General features: G+C 29.8%; 1 protein-coding gene across 2 annotated transcripts in view; it reads right to left on the bottom strand.

Annotated features, from left to right (window-relative positions):
* Positions 1-2,540: 2,540 nt before the first annotated feature.
* LOC113557199 (lachesin-like) overlaps positions 2,541-23,421 on the bottom strand; it is a 202,406-nt gene continuing 181,525 nt past the window's right edge. Inside the window, exons 7-8 of one of the 2 annotated variants that reach the window (XM_026962580.1) lie at positions 11,558-11,706; positions 2,541-3,466 (exon numbers count right to left, since the gene is read on the bottom strand). In XM_026962580.1, coding sequence (XP_026818381.1) covers positions 3,336-3,466; positions 11,558-11,706 — 280 coding nt within the window. In that variant the 3' untranslated portion in view covers positions 2,541-3,335. The remainder of the gene's footprint in view (positions 3,467-11,557; positions 11,707-23,421) is intronic. The other variant, XM_026962579.1, reaches the window with a different exon arrangement.

Below are 23,421 nucleotides of genomic sequence, written 5' to 3'. Positions count from 1 at the left end.
TGTCTCTATCTTACTAATGTAGATCATAGCAAATTTGCGTTCAGCAAAGTATATTTTGTGATGTTAGCTTTAATATTAGAGTAAATTTACCTATTATCAAATTTAAATGTAAGAATATTATCTAGAAAATGATAATATCAATAAAAGCATATCAAAGCTAACATCATAAAATTTGTTCTGTTGAACCCAAATTTGTTATGATCTACATAAGTAAAACAGAGACCAAACATGTGGGTATAACGTCCTCTTAAAGAGTGTTCATTTGAATTTATTATAAGTTAGTCACCAAAATTTGTTATAGCGTTTTTCAACGTAGAATCTAAGAATTGTCGAAATAGTAATTTTTTTTATAGCAACTACACAGGTGGTCAATGCAAAATAATTACAAATTGCTTTATATTCTGTATGACTTGAGTAAGTTAAGAGTATTAATGATATCGAGATTCGTTAATTTTATTTGCGGGAAAAGCAAACAGTAATTCCCCGAATTCTTTACCATTAAACACAATACCTTTTAGATTCTGAGCGAAGCAATGAAAAGTTTTTTTTTTTTTTTTGGTTGGGGGGTCTGTCATTTCATTTTTATGGGCAGTCAAAATGTTTCGATTTTTGATGTGAAGTGTTACAATTTTGAAATAACTTATACTTTTTTAGTTTAGTAATTTTCTAAAATTCTAAATAATTAGCAAAAACAAAAAAACTTTGAAAAAACCGAAATCTTCATGCTAAAACAGTTTTTGACAAAATTGAATTCTTTATTATGTTATAATTTAAAAATGTAAAACTGTACAGAACTTGAAATATTAACCAAGTGTTTTATTATCTTTATTTGGTAAATACTTTGAGCTATTTAATTTGTCTGTACAGACATTCAACATTTTCGATTTTCTTTAATTTTATTTCTATAAGTTTAATAATTCTTTTGATAAATTTAATTTAAGATTCTATATTATTTATTCTTATGGTAGGTATATAAAAATAAAATCACTAACAATTGCAAATTGTTTAAAACTTAAAATTCTCAATTTGTATAGCTAAGGCTTGAATGTTTAATAGAGAGTTTATTTTATACTGAAGAAACAACAATTTAAAAATATTTAAACTCAATTTTTTTTGTTATTAGACATTTGAATGTACAATTTGGATAAAATTATATAAATAGTATTTAAATTATGAATAATAATAAATTCATTATTTTGTTGTACCTAATTCAAAAACATTTGCTTTTATATAAAACTTATATGTACATAGCAACTTACATATTTATTGCTATATTTTATACATATAAGACAACGATATTTCTAAATGCAATTTTTTTGGTAAAAATGAAAAAAAATTACTTTTTTACCCAATAGTGATATCAAAAAATAACATGAAATATACTAGTGATAGAGACTGTCTCCACATCGTTTTTCATATAGATGCCTAGTACCTACAATAATATATATAATAGAATTAAAATTGAATATATCTATCATAGTGACCAGTGATCCAGTCAACACCTACTGTAAAACAGTGCTTATACCAATCTATTTACCTGAACTACCTTTTTTTATCTGAAAACTAATAATTTTTTTTAAATTTAACAACATTTAAAAATGACGCCAAGTATCTAAGTACAACATAATTTTAAATATAGAACTTGGTGATTATTCGCTGGGATATGCACTACAAGATTTTAAATTAGGAGAATTGAATATTTGAATATTCAAGTATCTACTGTGAGCTGTTTACCTTAACCTTTGGATACATTATTTTTGTATGGTGTCTGGAAGCTGCGATTCGTTTGGGTTATCTAAAGAGATTTTGATGATTGTATATGCATTATACGTAGTGTATTAGTTACACATTCATTTTTTTTGACAAGTACCTATTGAAGTACATCATTACTGTGAACTGTGAGTGGATGCATTCGGAACCTGCCACGGTGACTTGTTTCCATCACGTTATAAAAATTAATTTCCTATAATATCAATTGTTGTATCCGTTAGTATGCCTGAGAGTTGAGATAAACTTTCCCCACATTTTTGGTTTTATTGCTCTAAATTCTAAGAACATTTATTAAAAAAAAAATCGAAAATTAAGAATTGTAGACTACTACTCAGTTAAGTTTTGTAATGTATCGTCCGATTGAAATGGTTTTAGCTACCTACGTTGTGTCTTGCTTAGTACTGTTACTATTTAAATAATTATAAAACATTATTATTTAGAGAACTTAAAACGAAAAAAAAATATGTAGGAGTGTCGATCTCAATTATTTATACCTTTTTTTTTTGATTTTGGACAAAATTCAAAATTAACTTATAAGTCTAAAACAGTATTTACCATAATATTTAGGAAGAAAGTAAAAACCTTTCTTTATTGTTCTTAATTTAGCTGGATTTCTTGTAAAAATCGCATTGAAGTAAAATAAATACAAATGTTTATTTTATTTTTTAATCATAAGTACACATTGGGTTTTATAATTGGAACTTGTAATTTTGAATATACAATATTTATATAATTACATAATTTAACAACATAGTCGTCACTATCGTCTTCAATGAAGTAACAACTAATAACTGAAACAATGTTGGGTAAAATTTTAAGTATTTGAAACATTTGTTTTATTCAAATTAATTTGCTAAATGTAACATGCATAAATACAGTGTTCCAAAAGCTTGGAATAATAATTTCCATAATTTTGTTAATATTTACAATTTGTAAAATTAGAATATTTCAATAATATAGTCATGTTTTCAAGAAATGTTATGTAGAAATATTGACCGTCGGCCAACATTAGAATAGTGTATAGTGTGTATACATTAATAATAATAATATGTATTATAAGTTATAACGAAGAAACAAATCGACGGCAGCGGCGTTGAAAACGATTATTCTTTTACAAAAGTTCATCAAGACCGCACCGTGTTCACGAAAAAAGACGATACTATGGTAAGTAGGTATAAGTACGATTACAACAATTTTATATAATATTATATTTAGTTAATGGTAATAATATAGTCGTAGATAAACGATTTGTGTTCACGACTGTTGTCCGGGCGGTCAGTTGTCTCTTTCTAACGCAGGTACATAAAAAATAATCATAATACATTTTGATAACGGAAATAAAAATACATACACTTTAAGTCCCTAATACGACACGAAACACAATGTCATTATATTATATTGGCAAATATACAACGAATACGATCACAGTAGACATCCAGTCTGTTGATGAGCGAATACCTAAATTGGCGAGTAGATATTCATTTATACAAAAAAAAGTTTTATTAATCGATTTGAAAATATCTGATTAGTGTATTTTATTCTTTGACGACGGCGTAACGAGATATTCAACCGATAGCTTTGGCCCAGACCGCGGTCAACGCGGCCACTGTGACGATGTGCATGTGCTTCGGACACGCCGACGATCTGGCAACTTTGTTCTTTGAGCTCTTGCCAATGGGTATGTCACCCTGGAGCTCTGGAAAAAAAAAGAAAACCGTGTTACGTTCGACATTTACCAAGTGTGTGGGAAAAGTTCTCAAGACTAAATAGACGACCGAGGTCATCAGGCGGTTATAAATCATCAACGATTTTACATAAGCCGAGCGATTATTATAAAAACGCAGCAGCTTTAAATCCGACAAGACCTACAGCAGGGCATTAATTCTACGGCATAATTATTACGGCGACGTCGTTTCTAATTTTCAAGTACCTACCCAACGGGGTTTCTGCGATGGTACCTATAATTATTAACCGGTAGTATAGTCTTAAGTCGTATCGATGCGTTTCAGTAGATTGTCTATACGTATTATTATTATTATTGTACACGGGATATCGAAAAGCTCGTTATTTTAGACGGTATCGTGACGATCCGACGCGCTTACGCGAACCTTTAAAACGCGTGTAGGTATAGATTATAAATTTAATAATATATAAAGCACAATAGGATATGAGGGGCGTTTACGACCACGCGTTTTGCGCGTATGCGCCATATTGTATTATTCGTATTAGGTATGTAAATACGACCCTTTCCGTGGAAACGGTTTGCTGGTCGTAGTATACGTATGGATACGCGACGGAGACACGACGAGGACGAAGGATATCTGCTACAGTGCTGCGAGAGAGGTGACGCGTGCGGAAAGAAAAACGAACGTCAATCGCGTTCAAGGATCTTACTGTGTCTAAAACCGTTTTACCTTATCTTCGATATAATATCTCGAGACGTGACGGCCCGGGCGCACAACCATATATATATACTACCTTATATAGCTATATGTAAATTCGAATCCGTTCGAGTATGGAATGTAATTCATATTTTTTTTTTATATTCTTTACCGTCGCGACGTTAAACTACGCGCTCCGTATTACCAACCTATAATAGGGGTAGGGCGACTATAGGTATTATATGTATATAATAATATACGTAATATGACGTTATATACGCGCGCGACCTGCGGTCGGGGTTATTTATTTTTATCTCAAATCGGGCTCAGACGTCGCATGCCTATATACTTTGAGGGTGTTTTGGTTTTTTCTCGAACCGATCGATTTAAACCATTTTTTCTTATATTATGTTGTCATAGCAGGATAATTAGCTCTCCCGTTTGATTTAACTGCACGCAGTCGTAATAACAGTTGCTCTCGAGTCTCGACGCTTTCTCGTTGTTGTCGATCTTTTACGATACGCGCCAATACAATAGATTCTTTTTACGCCGAACGTCGCTATCTCGAAATACATTGAATCCCCTTGAAACTATCATTACACTTAATAGAGTTTTGCTCTCGATAACTCGAAATAAAATTAATCGTTTTTCGTTATCTCGACTACAGAAATAATATTTTTATTACGGCAAGAACGCCCAAAAACAAAAAATTAAGCAGTACATTCAGTATAATTCACGTGTTTATAGTCAATATTTGTAGCCATTCATATTATACAATATAGTGAAATGAAAAATAAGCACAAATTAAATGTCTTTACAATTTATTTTTACATTCTTATAAAAACAAAAGTAATATTTAACAAATTTTAATGAAAGATTTAAAAAAAAAAAAATTTATTTATTCACTATTGTAGTTTACTGATATGTATATTAGTATTAGTACTTTAAGTATTCAAATTATTTACCAATTTTTTCAATTTTTTTAAGAATTTTAATAAAACTCGATATCTCGAACTTATTTCTGTACTCTTTGAGATTCCACATAACGAAAATCTACTGTACTTGGAAATAACGAATGTACCAGTCACGATTTACATTATTGTAACAATAAGACCCTGTATAAATTATTATTATTACGTATATAGTGTTACAGTCTGTGCTAAATTAAATTTTAAATACTATAAGCATAATAGAATATTATATATATTTTGTTGTTGTCGATAAAACATGTAAATTAGTGTTTGTCACGAGTTCATGACACTAAATATCATTTTCATGGAACTAATTTGCTTAAAATAAAAATGAAATGCTTTTAATTCAGCTTTTCTTTTGAATGTGTTCACATATTCAATAGATATAATCATTAGAATAATTAACCTAACCTAAGGCTAGAAACTAAAAAAATATATGTAAACCCTTAGAAACACATAATTTAGATAGAAACTTATTACACTTATCCATGTCGTGTACTCAGTGTTCTGGAATTTCAAGGGGTGCTTGGAGGAGAGAGGTCCAGTACAGTTTCATAAGTCGGAAAGTGATCTACACCCCCAGGGTTTTCTAGAAACTAAGAACTAATTAAAATAATAGGTTTGAATAATTTACCTATACAAGGAAATTATAAGACAATTCTTTTGAAGATAAACATGTGCATTTTCTTGAAAATTTATAATAATCTCGGGAATATATTTTTATGATTATTTAAGTGATCGCCAAAAATATTTTTCAAAAATTATTTTTTATCGTTATCACTTTTAAGATTTTTTGAATGACAGCATACGTATTTAATCTCATTTTCTAAAATTTTAGACGTATAAAAATACAACTCATATTTTAAACGAGTTTATAACAAATCATTAATTAACTACTTGTTTGAAATACTGTAGTATTATATTAAATACTTTAATAAAATTAGTGCCACTACATTAAAATGCTCATCTAATTTTTGAACTCTTATGACTAATTAATTAATAGTTAAAAATTTGATTTTTATACACCAAAAACCCGCATTGATTGTATAAGCAAATCTAAGATATAATAAACATTATAAACGAGTACACTAATAAATTATCAATTGAGAATATAATATGATCTATTTTTTGTTATATCATCACGACAACATTGTCTAAGACTATCAAGGGATAACGAGTATTATTTATCAGACTTTCCCATGAATGTAATTCGATGTAAGTACATTTTTATTCAATGTATTGATAAAAAAAAAAACCCATTAGAATTGTGGAGCAGCGAACCAACTTTTCACCTACTCTGGTAAAGACTTATTTTTTTAATACCATTCACAAATTCATGAACACTTAATTATTTTTAATAAATCTGTTATGCGAACAGACAAATTTCTGTCATTTTATGCATGTAAATTTTATATTTGTTGGTTTATGTGCGTACACATAATATTATACTAATACACGTATTGTTCTTTGTGTTTGCAAATCTAAATATTCGAGATTTCAATCGCCGTTCGCCCGGAAACTACTACTCAACGACGGTCGACGGTGCAGTTATTATTTACACTCGACCCTCGTATAATATTCAGCGAGTATTGTGATGATAATAATAACAATCATCCGGAAGGGAAATTTATCTAACAAGTTGCAGTGGAGAAAGCGTTCAACGGGTAAGTGTGCTTATTGTGTGTGTGTGTGTGGCCAGTTTACGGTGGCATTTTCTCTCGTTCTTATCGTTTTTTCTCTCTCCGAAATGAGGTATCGTGAAACAAATAGCGTCGGAATATAAAAACTGAAAAACCTCGGAATAACAACCCTTTTTAGAGGGTTACTGCTCGTTTATAACTCCGGATGTGGCCGGTCTCCGTACACACACGTGCAATAATATTATGTGATGTTGCACAGCGACAGACAACACCATCGCAATTTTTATGAAGTACCGCAGAGTTATTTCACGCCCTCTTCTATAGTGAGTTTATTTTTCTCGAGGCCGTAAACTGATTTCATTCGGTCGTAATTCGCTCTGCCGAGAATCTAACGCAGTAAAATATCACTTTTATTTATCCTTGTACGTTTTGAATATTCAAATTGTGTTCTTTATCATAAAAATAGGTACATACCTACCTGTCCGAACCCAATCTATATGAGAGACTACATAAACGCATAATATGCCGTACGATATTTTATGGTGAATGCTTAAACAAATTGTTTGATGTACAAATTTTGCATTAGAAAATATTGAAATATGTCTGGCGCAAAGAAAATATACGAAATGCTTATAATTTATAGACACCTGGAGATTTGATAATAATCTAGCTGTATATCGCGAAGGTAAAAAACAACGCGCTGATACAATATCAATTAGAAACGTTATTTAGTTCCCATATGTAGTCATAATTAAAGTTCTTGAACCTCGGGCAAATGTATTTTTTTTTAATGAATCATTTTTATGGGTGACTATGATTTATATGGTTATAGATACCTTATCAAGAGACAAAATAAAGAGACATTTTTTATTGGTATTGTAGATACAATATTATGAATTTTTGATTTTATATTCTGTTTTTACATTAACCAGTAAGTTGATAGTTATTGGTCTAAATTTTGTCTTGTATATTTTTATAGTTTACTCCTATAAAGGTAACAAGCGATTAGCAAAATAGTGAAGTTAAAATATCTGAATTTGATTTTAACCTTTTATTAAATTAAGTAAATAAGTCATTTAAAAATGGATAAACAAATAAAAATCGTGTAATGAGTGCAACAATTGTTATGAAGAATATTAAAATTAGTTCTGTATTTTTGAATTTTTGCTATCCTTTGAGCAATAAGAAATACACATTTTCTATGATTTTACTGGCATATTCAAAAATGTATTTAAACTCAACTTCATTTTTTAAACTTTTTAAAATAACAACTGACGTGAAAATATAATCCATAATGTGGTCGAAATGACAATTTATCGTGATTGTTATTTGATAATCTTATTATAATTATTTACCTAAGAAATAATAAGAAAATATTACCGCGGGGAGTGGATATGTGATCTCAGTGCCGCCTAGTTACGGCATTGCTATGAATAATAGTATTAATTTTTTATCTTGTAAACTTTTAGCGAAAACGAATTTCAAACGAACGATAACAATAAATGATACGTAACAATTAAAGATAAAATAAATATTCATAAAACTGATTTTACTTTTGAGGTACCTGAACTCTGGAGAGGCGTCATTTTAAAAATACTAAAATATTGTAATTAATCGTCATTTATAATTTATAACCTTGGTTGGGTCGAGCCAAACACTAGTTTTGTCTTTTAAATTATTAAATTATCGACCGATGAAACAATTTATTGTATTATTTCAATCAATTATGTTAGTCAATTATAATATGATAATAATTTTGTTAGAATTACAATATTTTTTTTCCGCGCACGAAAATTAGTCTTGTAAAAAGAAAATTCCCTTAGGAATATACGAACAGTTATTCTTAGCCAAGTATTACATTGGGTCGTTGTTATAATTCTTAGGGGCATTGGTATCAATAAGACGGTACAGCTGAACACACCAGTAGAATTTTAATGAATTTTCTACGCAACATGTTTTCTAACCAACCTATATTTTATGCTCGGATCCCAAAGACGTTTCGAGTTTATTTGTGAACGTATTAATTGAAATAACTGCTTATGAAGTTAGTTTTAATTTGGAAAAGGCTAAAGTGCAACGAAAATAAACTCATTACAAAATGTATAAAGACCGTTTAGCTATTGTGTTGAATAACATTTTAACGTAACCGATCGACAAAACGATGCTACAGCACAAGTGACTTACTACAGGTGGAATTGACTCGAAAACGATGTTATAATACGTATGTATAGGTAACAGTTCGGGTTTTGTATTGTAGTCGTATCGGATTGTTTTATTCGATTGTGCGTTCGCTTTTTAATGAATTATTATGTTTTCATTTCGTGTCACGACGCTTGTTGACACTTGTTAAACCGCGACGGTCAAAATAATAGTATTATGAGGTTTAGTACTATTGTAGTTATGTTATAAACAGAACAGGGCCCACTGTTATACGAATGAATCGTGCCATTACGAAAGTAACCATAATGTCGCCTGATGTTTAATTAGTCCATTCGAAAGTATAAAAGTGTAATTATTTTATTTTAATATCTTGTAACCATGTCATTATACTAAAAATAATATAATTATACTAGTCGTAAAATAATTAACATTAGCGCCAAGTGAAATAACAACTTATGTGTTTTAATTATTTTTAAGTTACGTATTTTTTAGCCGGCGTGTCACCGATGCGGCAGAAATCGTGCGATATATAAAATTATAAACGACAATAATAGTGTGGCACACTTATACCAATTATAATAGCTGCATAAATAATTATAATATTATGATGATGTTGTATTATTTACAGTTTGGGCAAATAGTTAATTTCGTTGTTAGACAGTTATATTATTCGCCTGCTAGAAACGTAGTAATAAATGTATGACTACAGTCACGATGATAATATTCTAGTACTTGCAGTATTGTATAGTACATACGGTTCTGAAATATTTTAACTAGTAATGAATTAAACAAAAAAAATAAAAATATTATTTCTCAAATCTTAATGAACATAATTTTATTGTTTTAGAATTAATTTTTTTTTCTTTTATAGATCGGTTTATATAAAATGATTTAACTTATAATAATGTATCAGATAAAGGGAATTGAAAAAATGATTAAAAAAATACGATGGTAAAATATTAATAATTTTTAGTCATAGAAGATTATCTTTAAAAATTAAATCGTAAATGATGCAGACATTTTCTCGTTAAAAAACACACATTTATACGTGAATACGTAGGTACCTATATTAAAAGATAAGTCGATAATTATAGAATGAAGTCTAATGTTTACATTTTTTTCCAAGTGACATGGGTTAACGTGTTTGGATAGGAGATGGCTTCATATAACTATGAAAGTAATAATAATTTAAAATTAACTTGCATTCTTTAAATACAAATTCAGAAACGAATTAAATTGAAAAAATGTAAGAGCATTCAACATCATATTGTATGTTGACTTAATTATATAAAAGTATAATACCAGTTACCAATTTATAGTTATCTATTTAATAATAGTATTTTTTGGACACTGAAGTGAAATGCTTATTCCTAAATATTGGTCAATGTAAAAAAAGAGAATTATTAAAATTTATCTAATTAAATGAAGTTTGTTGTTCTAAACATTCTATGAAATCACTTAAGATCATTAGAGTTTCATTAAAATTTTAAGGTTTTAAATGTATTTTGTTGATTTTAGTTTGTTATATAAAGTACCTAACTTTTATAATAAAAAGTATATATTTTTAAAGAAAAAAGTTGGATCAAGTAATAAAACATTAAAATGTTAAGGATTTATTTTTTGACCAAAGTAATGTACAAAATAAAACAAAGTAAGTACCTATAACATTTTATTTTTTTTTTTTGCAAATAATAATTCTTCTTACCATGCGTAAATGATATCTAAGTTCCAGTCCGTTTAGCTATATCTATGTTAATGTTAAAGTTTCACTATAATGTCGTGTATTTATTCTTAATAATATGAGCCCGTATTCCAGAATAAAAGTGTTTTTAAATCTGTATTTCGTTTGTCGTTTTATTTAATATATAATTTGAATTATATATGAATTTAAACAAAAGGCTATATGAATTATTATGTTTAACTTTCAATCCGTTATGCGGGGGTGAATAACATCCTACCAGAAATAATACGAATGTTCACATAACTGTCTAAAATTTAAAATACTCGTCTTATGCAATATTATGTACGGCTATAGTATGTTTATCTAGCTTTATCAGCCATTATAAAGCAGTTGAATAGCGGCAGTGTGCTTTTTTCAGCTATAAAAATCGTTGAACGTGTGATTGGAATAAATTTACCCCTCGCGACTACACATTATTTTTTTATTTTATTTTTATATAATACTTAATAGGTATCTATGTACTTTGTAAATCAACATAAGTGTCACCAGTGGGAGGAAAAGTGGCTTCTTTAATCGTGCCAATTCACAGATAAAATATTCTTGTTGTACATTATATATTTATATGTCGTATCGATAAAATAATATTTGTGACGATGGTTTATATTTATTTTTAATAACATTTTCATCAACCGAATAAGACGTATATTATCTAAATAATGTTTCTAAGTACTTTTTTTGTTTTTTTAGAATTATACACGTGGAGAAATAAATCAAATGCAATAAATGACCGATATATATATATATACATAAAACATTCAATATTTGACTATTATTCTTTATAGAGATGTATAAATAATATAATATTATATTAATAAGTATGTTGTAGCTCAGAAAAATAACCCTACATTTTTATAACCTATTTGAATATACAAAACTGTAACCGTGACAACTCACCATACACCCTTAGCGTGCCTTCAGAGTTTCCAATGGAGTTAGTTGATATGCAATTGTAGGTTCCCACATCTGATTGGTCGAACATCTTGATAACAATGTAGTACGCAGCCTTGTAGCCGGATATTGTTTCTCGTAGAATGTGCTTGGGCCTGCGGAAAAAATAATTGCAATTTATGGTCTATAATGTTACACTGAAGTGACACATGGAATGTCTGCACGGTTGAACTATATTAAGTATTCATAACATATAAAGCAGACTGAATAATTCCGCGAAAAATAAAGTAGAACGGACTATTTTTTCGTTCCCAGTATAATGATAAAATGTTTATGTATAATATTCGTGCATCATGGTCGTTAACTAAAACGCGAAAATTGTTGAATCTTAACGTTTTTCGATTGATACTATGCACAATATTATATACTATTACATAAACTCCTCATCATTTAAGGAGTAAAAATAAAAAGTATAAAAATACAAAACGTAATCATATATCATATTATTTATATTATAACGACAATTTTTTTAAAAAAGAATACATTTGAGTATATTGTAGTATTGTACATACTTACACAAGTACAAAATCAATATGAAACGTAATGTTTTAAAATGTCGAGAATATTATAATTATTGTGAAGCGCGAGTTTATTTTAACCATAGTTTGCAGTTAATACAAAATATAAAAAAATGCAATGACTTTTTAAATTTTATTATTTCATTATTTCTGTTTTTCGGGTCGGTTACTTATTATTTTATGAAAGATATCGATAGAAGAAAATAAAAAGAGGGCAAATACATGATATTTAATATGAATCATCCAATCCACCCCTCATCCAATTGCATATACTTCAAAGGATTAGATTTTAAACGCATCAGCATGTAAATTTCCAAATATTAATATTCTTAATCACATTTCAAAGTATGTACGTATTTTATCTATGCAAATGTAATTTTTTCCCTTTATAAATAGCTTATATTTTAATTATTAAATATTTATTTAAAAAAAATTATATGTGGGTTAAATTATTTATCTATTCTAATAATGTTATTGTTAATTAATTGATTGTATTATGTAATAGTAAAATTGGATTTTTTCTTTATTTAAAAATGATTTCAGTAATTTTGATTTAGAATTTAGTATAAAACAAATCAATGGTTTTTTTCATACAAAAATATTGTGGAAAAAATATCAATTTCGGAATATGATTCTAAAATTGAGTTCTTAATTTCAAACAATCATAAAAAGGGTTTAAGCAGTTCTCCAACTACCTTGTATGCTGTAAGTTTTGCTATAACTTCTACGGAAAATTGCGTACAGATTTAGAGGCTAATAGCTATAAATTTATCCAATAATGTACAAACATTTTATTACAAGTTCCGATACCTTTATTTAGGATTTGATTTATTTATGATGATTGTACTTTATGAAAAAAAAGTAAAAATACCTTTCCATGACTTGAATCCGTTGTCATTTTTTTTTTTATCAATTCTAGTGCATGATATATATGAAGACATTTAAAATCCACCAGTTATTTTTATTTTGATTTATTTTTTGCGATAAGAACTTAGGAGAATTATAAAAAATCAATTGAAGTATCGAACTGCCGTAAATAATTCATCTATAAATGTCCCCTCTTACCTTTTTTTTTTAAAAGTATTATAGGAACGAATTTTAAGTACAATAACTATGTGTGTACGTGAATAATTCCATGAAATATTGTTATCAAAATCACTATTCTTTAAATCGAAAATTATTTGATCATTGCATATTATGGTTTTTAAGATACGTAATGGTACAGGTATTAAATAGTTATTTAGCTATTATTACTCATTTAATATTTTATTTTTTTAAGTTGTGAATGTTGTAATGTTGTTACCAAGATAGTTTGGTAATATTAATGAATTTATAATAATTATTTTTAAATAATAATATTAAACTAGTTGCCGAAGCTCTGGTACCCCATTTTCGTACACGTGAAGAATTGATGATTAATCAACATTTTTTTCTTTCATAACATACTCATAAGTTTATTGTATGGAACTATTGGTGTATCTATATTGGTTATTTTTGGTTTTCTAAATAGGTAATAATTATACAAAAGTCATAAATTATGTTGACTTTTATTTTAATTATCGTTGAACCATTTTTCGAATAGAGTTCTTAAAAAAATTTGTTTTAATTATTAGAAATATATTGTGAATGGTATTTAGTAAAAGAACTTTTTGGTCAAAGGTCAAAAGCATTGGTTTTCAAAAGTGCGTCGCAACATACTGGTGTGTCACCGGATAAGCAAAATGTGTTACAAAGTTTATTTTATTAAATGACAAAAAATGTATTAGTATATTTGATTTAATTTCTATAACGATTAAAATATGTTATCTGTTATCAAGAATTATGATTATTTTTTCTTCGTTATTTATTAGTTTAAATTACCAATTAAAATTAAATATTAAATATTACCTACCCATTACCCTTTTTTTTATTTTGTGTCGTGAAGTATGAAATATTTTAATACCTAGTACGTCACTATAATACTGGTTTAAATATATATAAATCTTTCCCAAAAATCATCGAAGAATGTCAAAAAGAATGTTATTAACCATTGCTGTATTAGTTCTTCTTTAAGAATTATTTTTTGGCCGTGATGGTTCATTAATGCTTTTAAATTGAGTATTACAGCACATCTCAGTCCAGTTCAAACTGTTCAACTTTAGGTCTCTGTATATTGTTTGTAGCTATGTTATATGATTTAATGAAGCATAAAGACATCGGTAGTTAAAATAGGTCCAATTTATAGCATTCGTCCACCAATTCTCGAAAAATCCATCCAATACAAGCAAACAACGGTTTATTTAATACTGTTCAGTACATCTGCGCAATTAATGTTGAAACTAATTTGGTTTTCAGGGATTGTCACAAAACCAGTAACGTTAGTCAATAACGCATTTAATTTACCTATATACAATTACTATTAGTACTTGTATTTTTTTTAACTATATATATTATAACATACGTAAATTACGTGAGTTTAGGTTTTTAACATTCACGAAATAAAATTACACTATTAGACCAAAGAAAACAGAAATTGTTTTTGGCGCGTGAAGCGTTTTCAAAATTAAAAAGTATAATTGGAAACGTTATTAAGTTACGACTTATTTTTTCCGGTACAAATTTTGTACGACATAACTTATTTTGGAACGTTCTAATAATTCATTTTTATTCAGTTACAACCTCGTAGTTTATCCTATATACGCGCGTGCCATTGATATTAATATGTTAGCGTGTATAACTGAATTTAAATTTGGAAAGAGGGCAATAGCCATTTATTATGCTCAGCACTATACCTGTCCTCCGCGCGTCAGTTACAAACACCGAAAGTGTGGATAATCATATGTATGCGCACAGGGGTTATTAGTTTATTACTTATTTAACGTGTAAACAAATTGCGATAGTGTTAATTATTATTATTATTATTATTATTATTACTGTTGTTAATCAACAGTGGCTGGCTATGGTAGTGATTCATTCTGTATTTCTGTTTAAAATCTGTCACGAATAGATCACACATATTTTACTCCCACATGTCTTTAAATTAGAAAACGATCGTAGGTTTATGGGGTTATATTATGATTAGAATTCTCTCATAGCATTAGGAGCCTACAATAATTGGAAATTACTGTTTTGTGCGCGTTACCGTGACGTTAACTTGGTTCAAATCCGAAGAACACGTAGGTATCATTAGTATTTTATATTTTCTTCCCGAAAATCAAAAAAGACTAATATAATAATAATAATCTACGTGAAATATAATTAATTATGAGGATTTGGTCGAGAAAAAATTATTTTAAATCTATTGTGTTTATTACGAAATTAAAAAATATTAAAATTGTATTAAATCATAAACAAATATATAAAAATAAACATCGATACAGCTATATTTTACACGAACAATGTAAAAATTTGAAAATACACAGTGCTTATTTATTTTATGATTGTTTTATTGACAAATATTTAACTTACTATTTATCACAATGTGCTGAAATTAATTCTAATGGTTTATTTTTTCGGTATTAACGTTAAGAGTATCAATTCTCGACACAATTAATTTCATTCAATATTCAAAATCTCACTAAAATGGCACATTTTATAAGTAATTTTAACGATTTTAGAACAATATACGACTTCGAGTTTTTTTACTATTTGAAAATGGTATTTAATTGACTATTTCTTACCAGACTTTTTCTACTTCTACTTTATTTAAACCTAATTATTGTAAGTACCTGTGTTAAATTTTTAAAAGTCCAATAATCACAATGGTTTATATTTTATTATTCATATTTCATGAGTACATGTGTATACTGTATTCCGGTAATTTCGACTTAAGTGGATATTTATAAAAGGTATAGGTTTTTATTTTGAAATATAAATTATTGGTTGATGCGTGTGTAGTACCTACTAGCGATATACTATAAATACTGAGGTATATTTAAAAAAAATGTACTTCGGTGTAAGTTTTAAATTTTCTATAACGTAAAGGTCGTTTTTCACTATACGAGTATACGAGTTTGGATATTGGAAAGAATGGCCTGTGTTTAGTTAAGTGTTAAGTTATTTGATAATGTACACGTTCAAATTCCAACATCCAAAAGTCACAAAGTTTAATCCAGATTTAAACATAGCGTGTGTAATTTAAACTTTTTTATGTTTATCATAATAATAGCCGTTTTTACGATTCGTGAAATGAAAATCACGTTTTATCAAACATTTGAATACTTTATAATTATCGTTTTTTATTTATCAAGTATTTATACAGACAACATATATTAAGAAATTAAATAAATACAATTTACAGAAAAATGTATCATCTTTAGAAAATTTGAAAAAGAAAGAAAATATTTACACGGTACGTACCAGGTATGTGAAAATTAGTTCGTGAATTATGTAAAACTGAGATAATCACTGTACAGTAAGCTTAATTTTATCAATTATCACTATGTTTATACAGCGATAATATTGTTCACCATCTTTGCAGCTATGCAAACAGATAATCGTTAAATCGGTGTTATAAGCGAATTAGTAAGATTATGCAGTGTATTAATAGAGTCTATGGCTCAGTAAATAAACACAGATTACACTATTATTTCGTATTTTTCGTGTTGTTGTTATTATATTTTATTATTTATTTCCGAGATTCAAAAACGTTGATTCCACTAAAATCCCCGAGGTTTAGTGAAATAACTATTTTTATGTTTATTTAATATAAAAATAAATAAACACAAATTAAGAGCGTATTTATTTTTAACGGTTCGGACAATATTTTGGTACGGGACGATGAAAAATGCGATGAAAACTAAAATCAAAATGGTTTTTTGTTTCTGTTTCGCGTGCGTTTCATTCGCCTTCAAAGGTACGCGTCGCGGTTTTCGTTCGCCGCGAGTTATGTGATGGTAACAGTTGTAGTATAATAGCTATCAATGGATCGAACGTCGACCGGATAGGTTAGTATGTAATTAGTTTAGTTTTATTTTAGTTTAAAGTTTAGCATTTATAATATATGTAATAGGTTTTAACTTCACTCTGATCGCGGGTATGGATAATGTAATATATTAGCTTTAACCGTAACTCCGATGGATCAGATATACGCGCACAGACAGACGTGTGGACGTTTTCCGAATTCTGTGGCACACATTGACTACGAGAATGGCAGCTATCATTCGTGTAGATATCGACTGAGAGCACAAATTATGGTAGGCACACGAAACCTGTAGACATTCGTTGTCGTTGATCTTAGTTGACAGCCAGTCCGGGCCTAGAGGAATCATACACATGTTTCAACTAACGGAAGTTATAGACCGTCATCTGTCTTTTGAGAAAGGCCGCACCGGTGGCGATAGTCACAAATAAATCATTAATATTGTTATTGTTTTGTTGTTGTTGTTGTTTTTGTTATTGTCTTGATCCGTTTCATCGCGTTTTAATTAAAATGCCAATGGACGCTTAATAAAATTCTATAATATGTTATTACTGTAATTTAATAATGCCGGTTTTTGTTTTTTTAAACGCTTCAGGCTTCATAACATTATCGAATTACGATCTAATAATGTACAAAAAACGAAATATTAACACAATACATTTTTTACTTTTAAATACATGCGTATTATTTTAAATGTCTTAATTTTTTGGTCTTGCGTGCGAATGTAATGCGATTTTATCGATCAACAAAAAAAAAAAAAACCAAACAGGTCATTTTGAGTAAAAAACCCGTGCTTTGGAAACTATTACTGTAAATTCGTTATTTTTAATATATTTGTTTACAATAATATAACATTATATACTATACTCTGACCAAGTTAAGACGATGAACAAATTTCGACGCGTTTATTTTGGTCTGATCCTCGCCGTGCGCCAAAGGTATAATGAAACGAATCTTTTGATCGGTTAATCAATTTTTGGTAGCTACGTAAACATATTTTTATACATATATTTTGACTACTATAACACGCGGTGTTGTTGTATTCGGTCATTCTAACTGCCCAGCTGGTCATATTTTTGACGGTCGATCGTAGTATTTTAGTAATAATATTTTTATCCTTTGACCGGCGCGTTGTATAGGCACTTTAGCTACATCGCCGTATCCCGCACGTTAATATTTTGTTAATAAAACAAGAAATCTCAGCTCAGTTGGTGTAGGCACAATACTTATATAATATGTCAAATATATAAATTACAATCTTTTACATACCGATAATCAGTATATTATGTTAAATATATGAATTATGACTCAAAATTTTAACATTATTTTTGAACATACCCATAACAATTGACCACTGCAATACCAATAAAAATTACAAATAAAATAAATAATAATAATATTATAATAAAAAAATACTATTTTAATCTACAAATGTATAAACAGACGCCGTTTACGTTTGTAAACTGAAGTGTACATTTTGTTCTTTCTAAGTATTTGGACATTATGAATTATATACCACAGAATTCAAGGAAGAAGGAATAATATTTTTCAAGTTAATCATTAAAAAAATATTTCAGTTGGTATAGACGTATTATTCGACCAACCTCTCCAACCGTCCCTGATGAGTTCCGTATCTGGGAAATGACATTTTAATTATACCGTCAACACCTATCATCGAGCATATTATGGCCTCGCGTTATGCGAATGACAACAAATTCGTTGATTTAAAATAGCCCAAGAACAGAGCGACTGTTTTAATTAAACAACAGTTAAGCTTTCCTAAAATAGCAATAAATTATTCATATGAGAAGATTCATTTTTTACCAAAAAAATACTTACTATAGTCGTTACTGAACGTGGGTATTGATTTTTTTCGTTTTCAGACATTATTAGTTTTCTATTAAGAATCGCGTACATAATAGTTAATTATTATTAATATTTTCATTGAATTTTATAAAATCTTTATAGTTATTAAAAATTCAATAAAACTGTTTGTCGAATAAAAATACTTTTAATAAAATACCAGAAAGGTGTATTTTGCATACATGTATAACATGATATTTATTTTTTTAAACTTTGTTTTGTAATGATTTTGAAACGTGGTTATTGTTATTAGTTAACGAAGTTGGTTGAAAAAACGAAAAGTTAATAGTCTGAATAGTTTATTTATTTTTCAAATTGTATTTTTGTAAACGTTTTAATGAACGCTAGTAGATTAAAATACATACAGTTAACTTGGTTTATGGTCAAAAGTAAAGTTGTGATTATCTTTCTCTGATACCGAATCACCATATTATGGAATCATACACCTAATGCGATTACTATTTTTATTGTTTATTCTATAATTATGATCAATAGTTAAGTGAGCATATAATAAAATAAAATTTTTAACTAATCTGTAGAATTAAATATTGCAGAAAATTATTATATTATAATATAAAATATTTTGAAACGTTAGAAAATACAAAATAGTTAACTGCAATATTATAATCATACAGATTATAGAATATTATACACACACACACACACACACACACACATAACAGACATGCCATTCGCATTTGTGATCAAACGTTTTTTTTATAACGTACCAATGTTCTACAAAACACTACAAACATTCTGCGTCCTCGAACTCTGTTCTAAAATATACACACTAATATACAGGCTTATCGTATGGACAAAACGTTCCGTACAACAGATAGACACCAAAAGTAGATGAGGATGATACTGTTTCTACAACCATTTACAAGAACTAATACAAAACAATATCCGTTCAGTGTCTCGTTTTCAAATCATCATTAAAAATAGTCCACGTCGCTCCACGCCCACTGTTTCTTAACATAATATGAACGAATGCACTTAAATTCGTTGAATTATTCAAAAATTTGGATATGTCCGTAAGAATATTGTTATTATTGGTATTATTAACCGAACCTGATCGTTACTTTATTTTCTTAAAAAACCAACACTATTCACACATATTTCTAAGCTTTAAAATCTATTTATTACTTATATAATATTAAAATTTAAAGTTGTTATACATAATTATTGTTTAGATTATAATTAACTAGTTTGGTCAGAATTATATGATTCAAATGGCATACACACATTAAGTGAATTTAATTCGGCAACCACTTTAATTGAAGAAAAGTCACACCAATTGGTATTATTTTAAATTTACTAATAATTTTACACTCGTTAAATTAATTAATTACTGTGAATATATCTAAGTACGTTCGATTGGAAATTATTGGTATCTTAACTGGTTTCACGGTGTTAGTGTTAGTGTTAGTGTTCAGCGGATATTCTTAAAATATGATATCATAATCAATCGGCTAGTATCTGGATATACATAAATTCATCCAGTTGGCTAACGGTATCTTCGCTGGTTTAACGGTAGTCTCGAGTGTATTAATGTTCGGAGAATGGCCTTAGAATATGCAATTAAATAGTCAGTGTCTGGATATCGGAATATACATTAGGTCGAAAATCAGTACCTTAATAGTTTCACGGAAGTTTCGAGTGCATTAATGTTTAGAGCATAACATTGTTAGAATATTATATAATTGAGTAGCTGCAGTCAAATACACAATCACAATATGGGTTAAATCTTTACGTTAGTCATTATTTATTAGATATATTAAACTAATATCACATTATAATTACTGCCAGGATTCCATTTATAAATAATAAAATGCGCAGAAGCCGATATAATACACGAACGGTGTTCGTCCTGTCCGTATTGAGTTTTGACAGTAGAAAGCGCGAGATACAGAGTACACACGTCATCTCGTTAACTGACTGGTGTACACAACACGTTATTATCTTATATTATATAATACAACCGATTATTTCGATACTAATTTAATCGTATTACGCATATCGACGTTACGCCGAAGTTATCGAACCCCGCTACATTTCCCCCGCAATAACCATAATGTCATATCGCACCGTTGCGCAGCGGCAGTTACAATCAAGGTAAGTGCATTAAGCACGTATAACATATATTATATAGCTACGTTACACATGTAATAATAAACAGCGGCAATGGAGTAATAATACGCCCACACCGCCTGGAACAAAGGAAAGAAACTGCCAAACGATATCGACAACCCTAAACACTCGAACACTCGCGGTTACCGATGATCCACACCAGTCTACATCTCTTTTCGTCTTACAATGTTATGATAGTGAAATAACTTCATCGACTTACACGAACTACACGTCGGCTGCGAATTACGGTGTCGCTTTCGAAAGGATCGTGATATCCCTTCATTAATACACTGACAGTTCGTCAACAATTAAGAAGACGTTATACCCGCATGTGTTGTCTCTGTCTTACTAATGTAGATCATAGCAAATTTGGGTTCAGCAGAACACATTTTATGATGTTAGCTTTAATATTAGAGTAAATTTACCTATTATCAAATTTAAAGGTAAGAATATTATCTAGAAAATGTCATATGTTTTTATCGATATTATCATTTTAAAGTGAGTTACAGCTATGTAAAATATTACATTTTTAAAATATTCATAACTCACTTTAAAATGATAAAAGCATGACATTTTCTAGATAATATTCTTACCTTTAAATTTCATAATAGGTAAATTTACTTTAATATTAAAACTAACATCATAAAATGTGTTCTGCTGAACGAAAATTTGCTATGATCTACATAGTGGTAATGGTAGTATAAGTAAGACAGAAAACACATGCGGGTATAACGTCCTCTTAAACTCACAAATCGAATCAGTTTTAAATGCTATTCTCATACGTATTATAGGTATCTAAAATCCTTAAACCACTCTTTACCCCACGTCCTTGTTTTCAAATTTCTTTGTCGCGTTTTATTTCACTTCGATTCGTCCGGAATTCAAAAGGATGGATATTATATTAAATTTTTAAATTCCGATTCTTACGAAACAGGACATGATGTTTGAAAAACAAATTTATGGGTAGTAGCGACGTTATTTTAGCCGATAAGTTTTACGATCGACAGCCGCGCCATGAATTGCGCAACATTGCGCTGTACGGACATGGCGATGTACGAAAATACGACCCGAATCGAGAGACTAGGAATAGTCGTTCATTAGCATTCAAGTAGAGCTGGAAAAATGCCGCGGCACACGTACTCGCGGTAAAGTGAAAAATATCGGATATTGCGCTCTAGGAACGGGAAACGATCTATCGAAAATGAAGTAAGCGAAAGCGAAAAAAAAATAAAATGTTATATTAACACAGTTAATAATTATTCACGTCGCGAGTACTCAAACAAAGTCGATCCATCAACCGCCCCGGTTGAGAAACGTGTTTCCCCCCCCCTCCGGAGTCTGGAGACCCAGCCTGCAGTATATAACCGCCGTCCGTCCGTCAGCTACGCGCGAGAAAAGCCACCGCGAACGCCACTCTCTACCAGCGGACGACCAAACTGTGGGGGGGAGAGGGAGTAGACACTTGGCGTGTTGTCGTTGTTGTCGCCACTATATACATATATATAAGCTACGGTTGCAGACTTTCAATTACTCGTCGGGAATAAAAGGAGAACGAACGAGCGTACAGCGCACACGTTAGGCCCGGAAGATGGGGGGGAGGGTGAGCTCAAAACTTTCGTCTGGCCATTAATCACGCGACAGATTAGTCAAAAACTTCTGCGCTCATCGTCGCCACTACCGCCGCGCCACTGTCGCCGTCATCTGATGATGGTTTTTCGAGAGGACGTCGACGCGGAGGGCGATGTCGTGCGTGTGTGTGTGCCCGCTGCGGAGAGTATAAAAACGATATCTTTTATATTATGTATGTATAGACGACGTTTCGCGACGGAAAAAGGTCGCCCTCGCCTCTTGCAGTACACCGCAAACGCCGCGTATACGTGAAAATCCTGCCCCGGAAAGGAGCGAGCGACAACGTCGTCGGCGGCCGGTGGATAAGGGTGAGAAATTAGGGACAAATGTATAATTAATGACTTTGGCGCGTGGAACCAAACCGAAAGAGGTTGTTTGTTTTAATTTTTTGTTTTTCGTATTTTATTATACAGCGTCTCCGGCCCACCGCCCGATTTCTCCGTCAAAGGTTTTATTACTCGGGGGGGGGGGTTTTTTTTTAGTCACTATACCACCAGTAGGTGTGATCATTCCTCAGATAATCGTGTTCTTTTAGCTCTTTAAAAACACCATCCGCCACCCGTGACTGTGCTTTCATACAATCTCGACTCTCATTAATCGTCTTATGTGTGTTTAATGATGCCGCCCCCACTGAGGAAAATTTGCACTTGTGCGCTGCATAAAAGACGTCCCGCTGCAGTCACTTTTCTTGTGTGGTTAATTATTATTATATTTATCGGCTTCCATGTGTGCATAAAATGAAGTATTTGTGTACGTGTTTGCAATTTACA

The sequence above is a fragment of the Rhopalosiphum maidis genome, chromosome 1, assembly GCF_003676215.2.
Source record: "Rhopalosiphum maidis isolate BTI-1 chromosome 1, ASM367621v3, whole genome shotgun sequence".
Classification (NCBI taxonomy): domain Eukaryota; kingdom Metazoa; phylum Arthropoda; class Insecta; order Hemiptera; family Aphididae; genus Rhopalosiphum; species Rhopalosiphum maidis.
The sequence above is the reverse complement of the archived record's forward strand: the minus strand, read 5'-3'. Positions and strand labels throughout refer to the sequence as shown.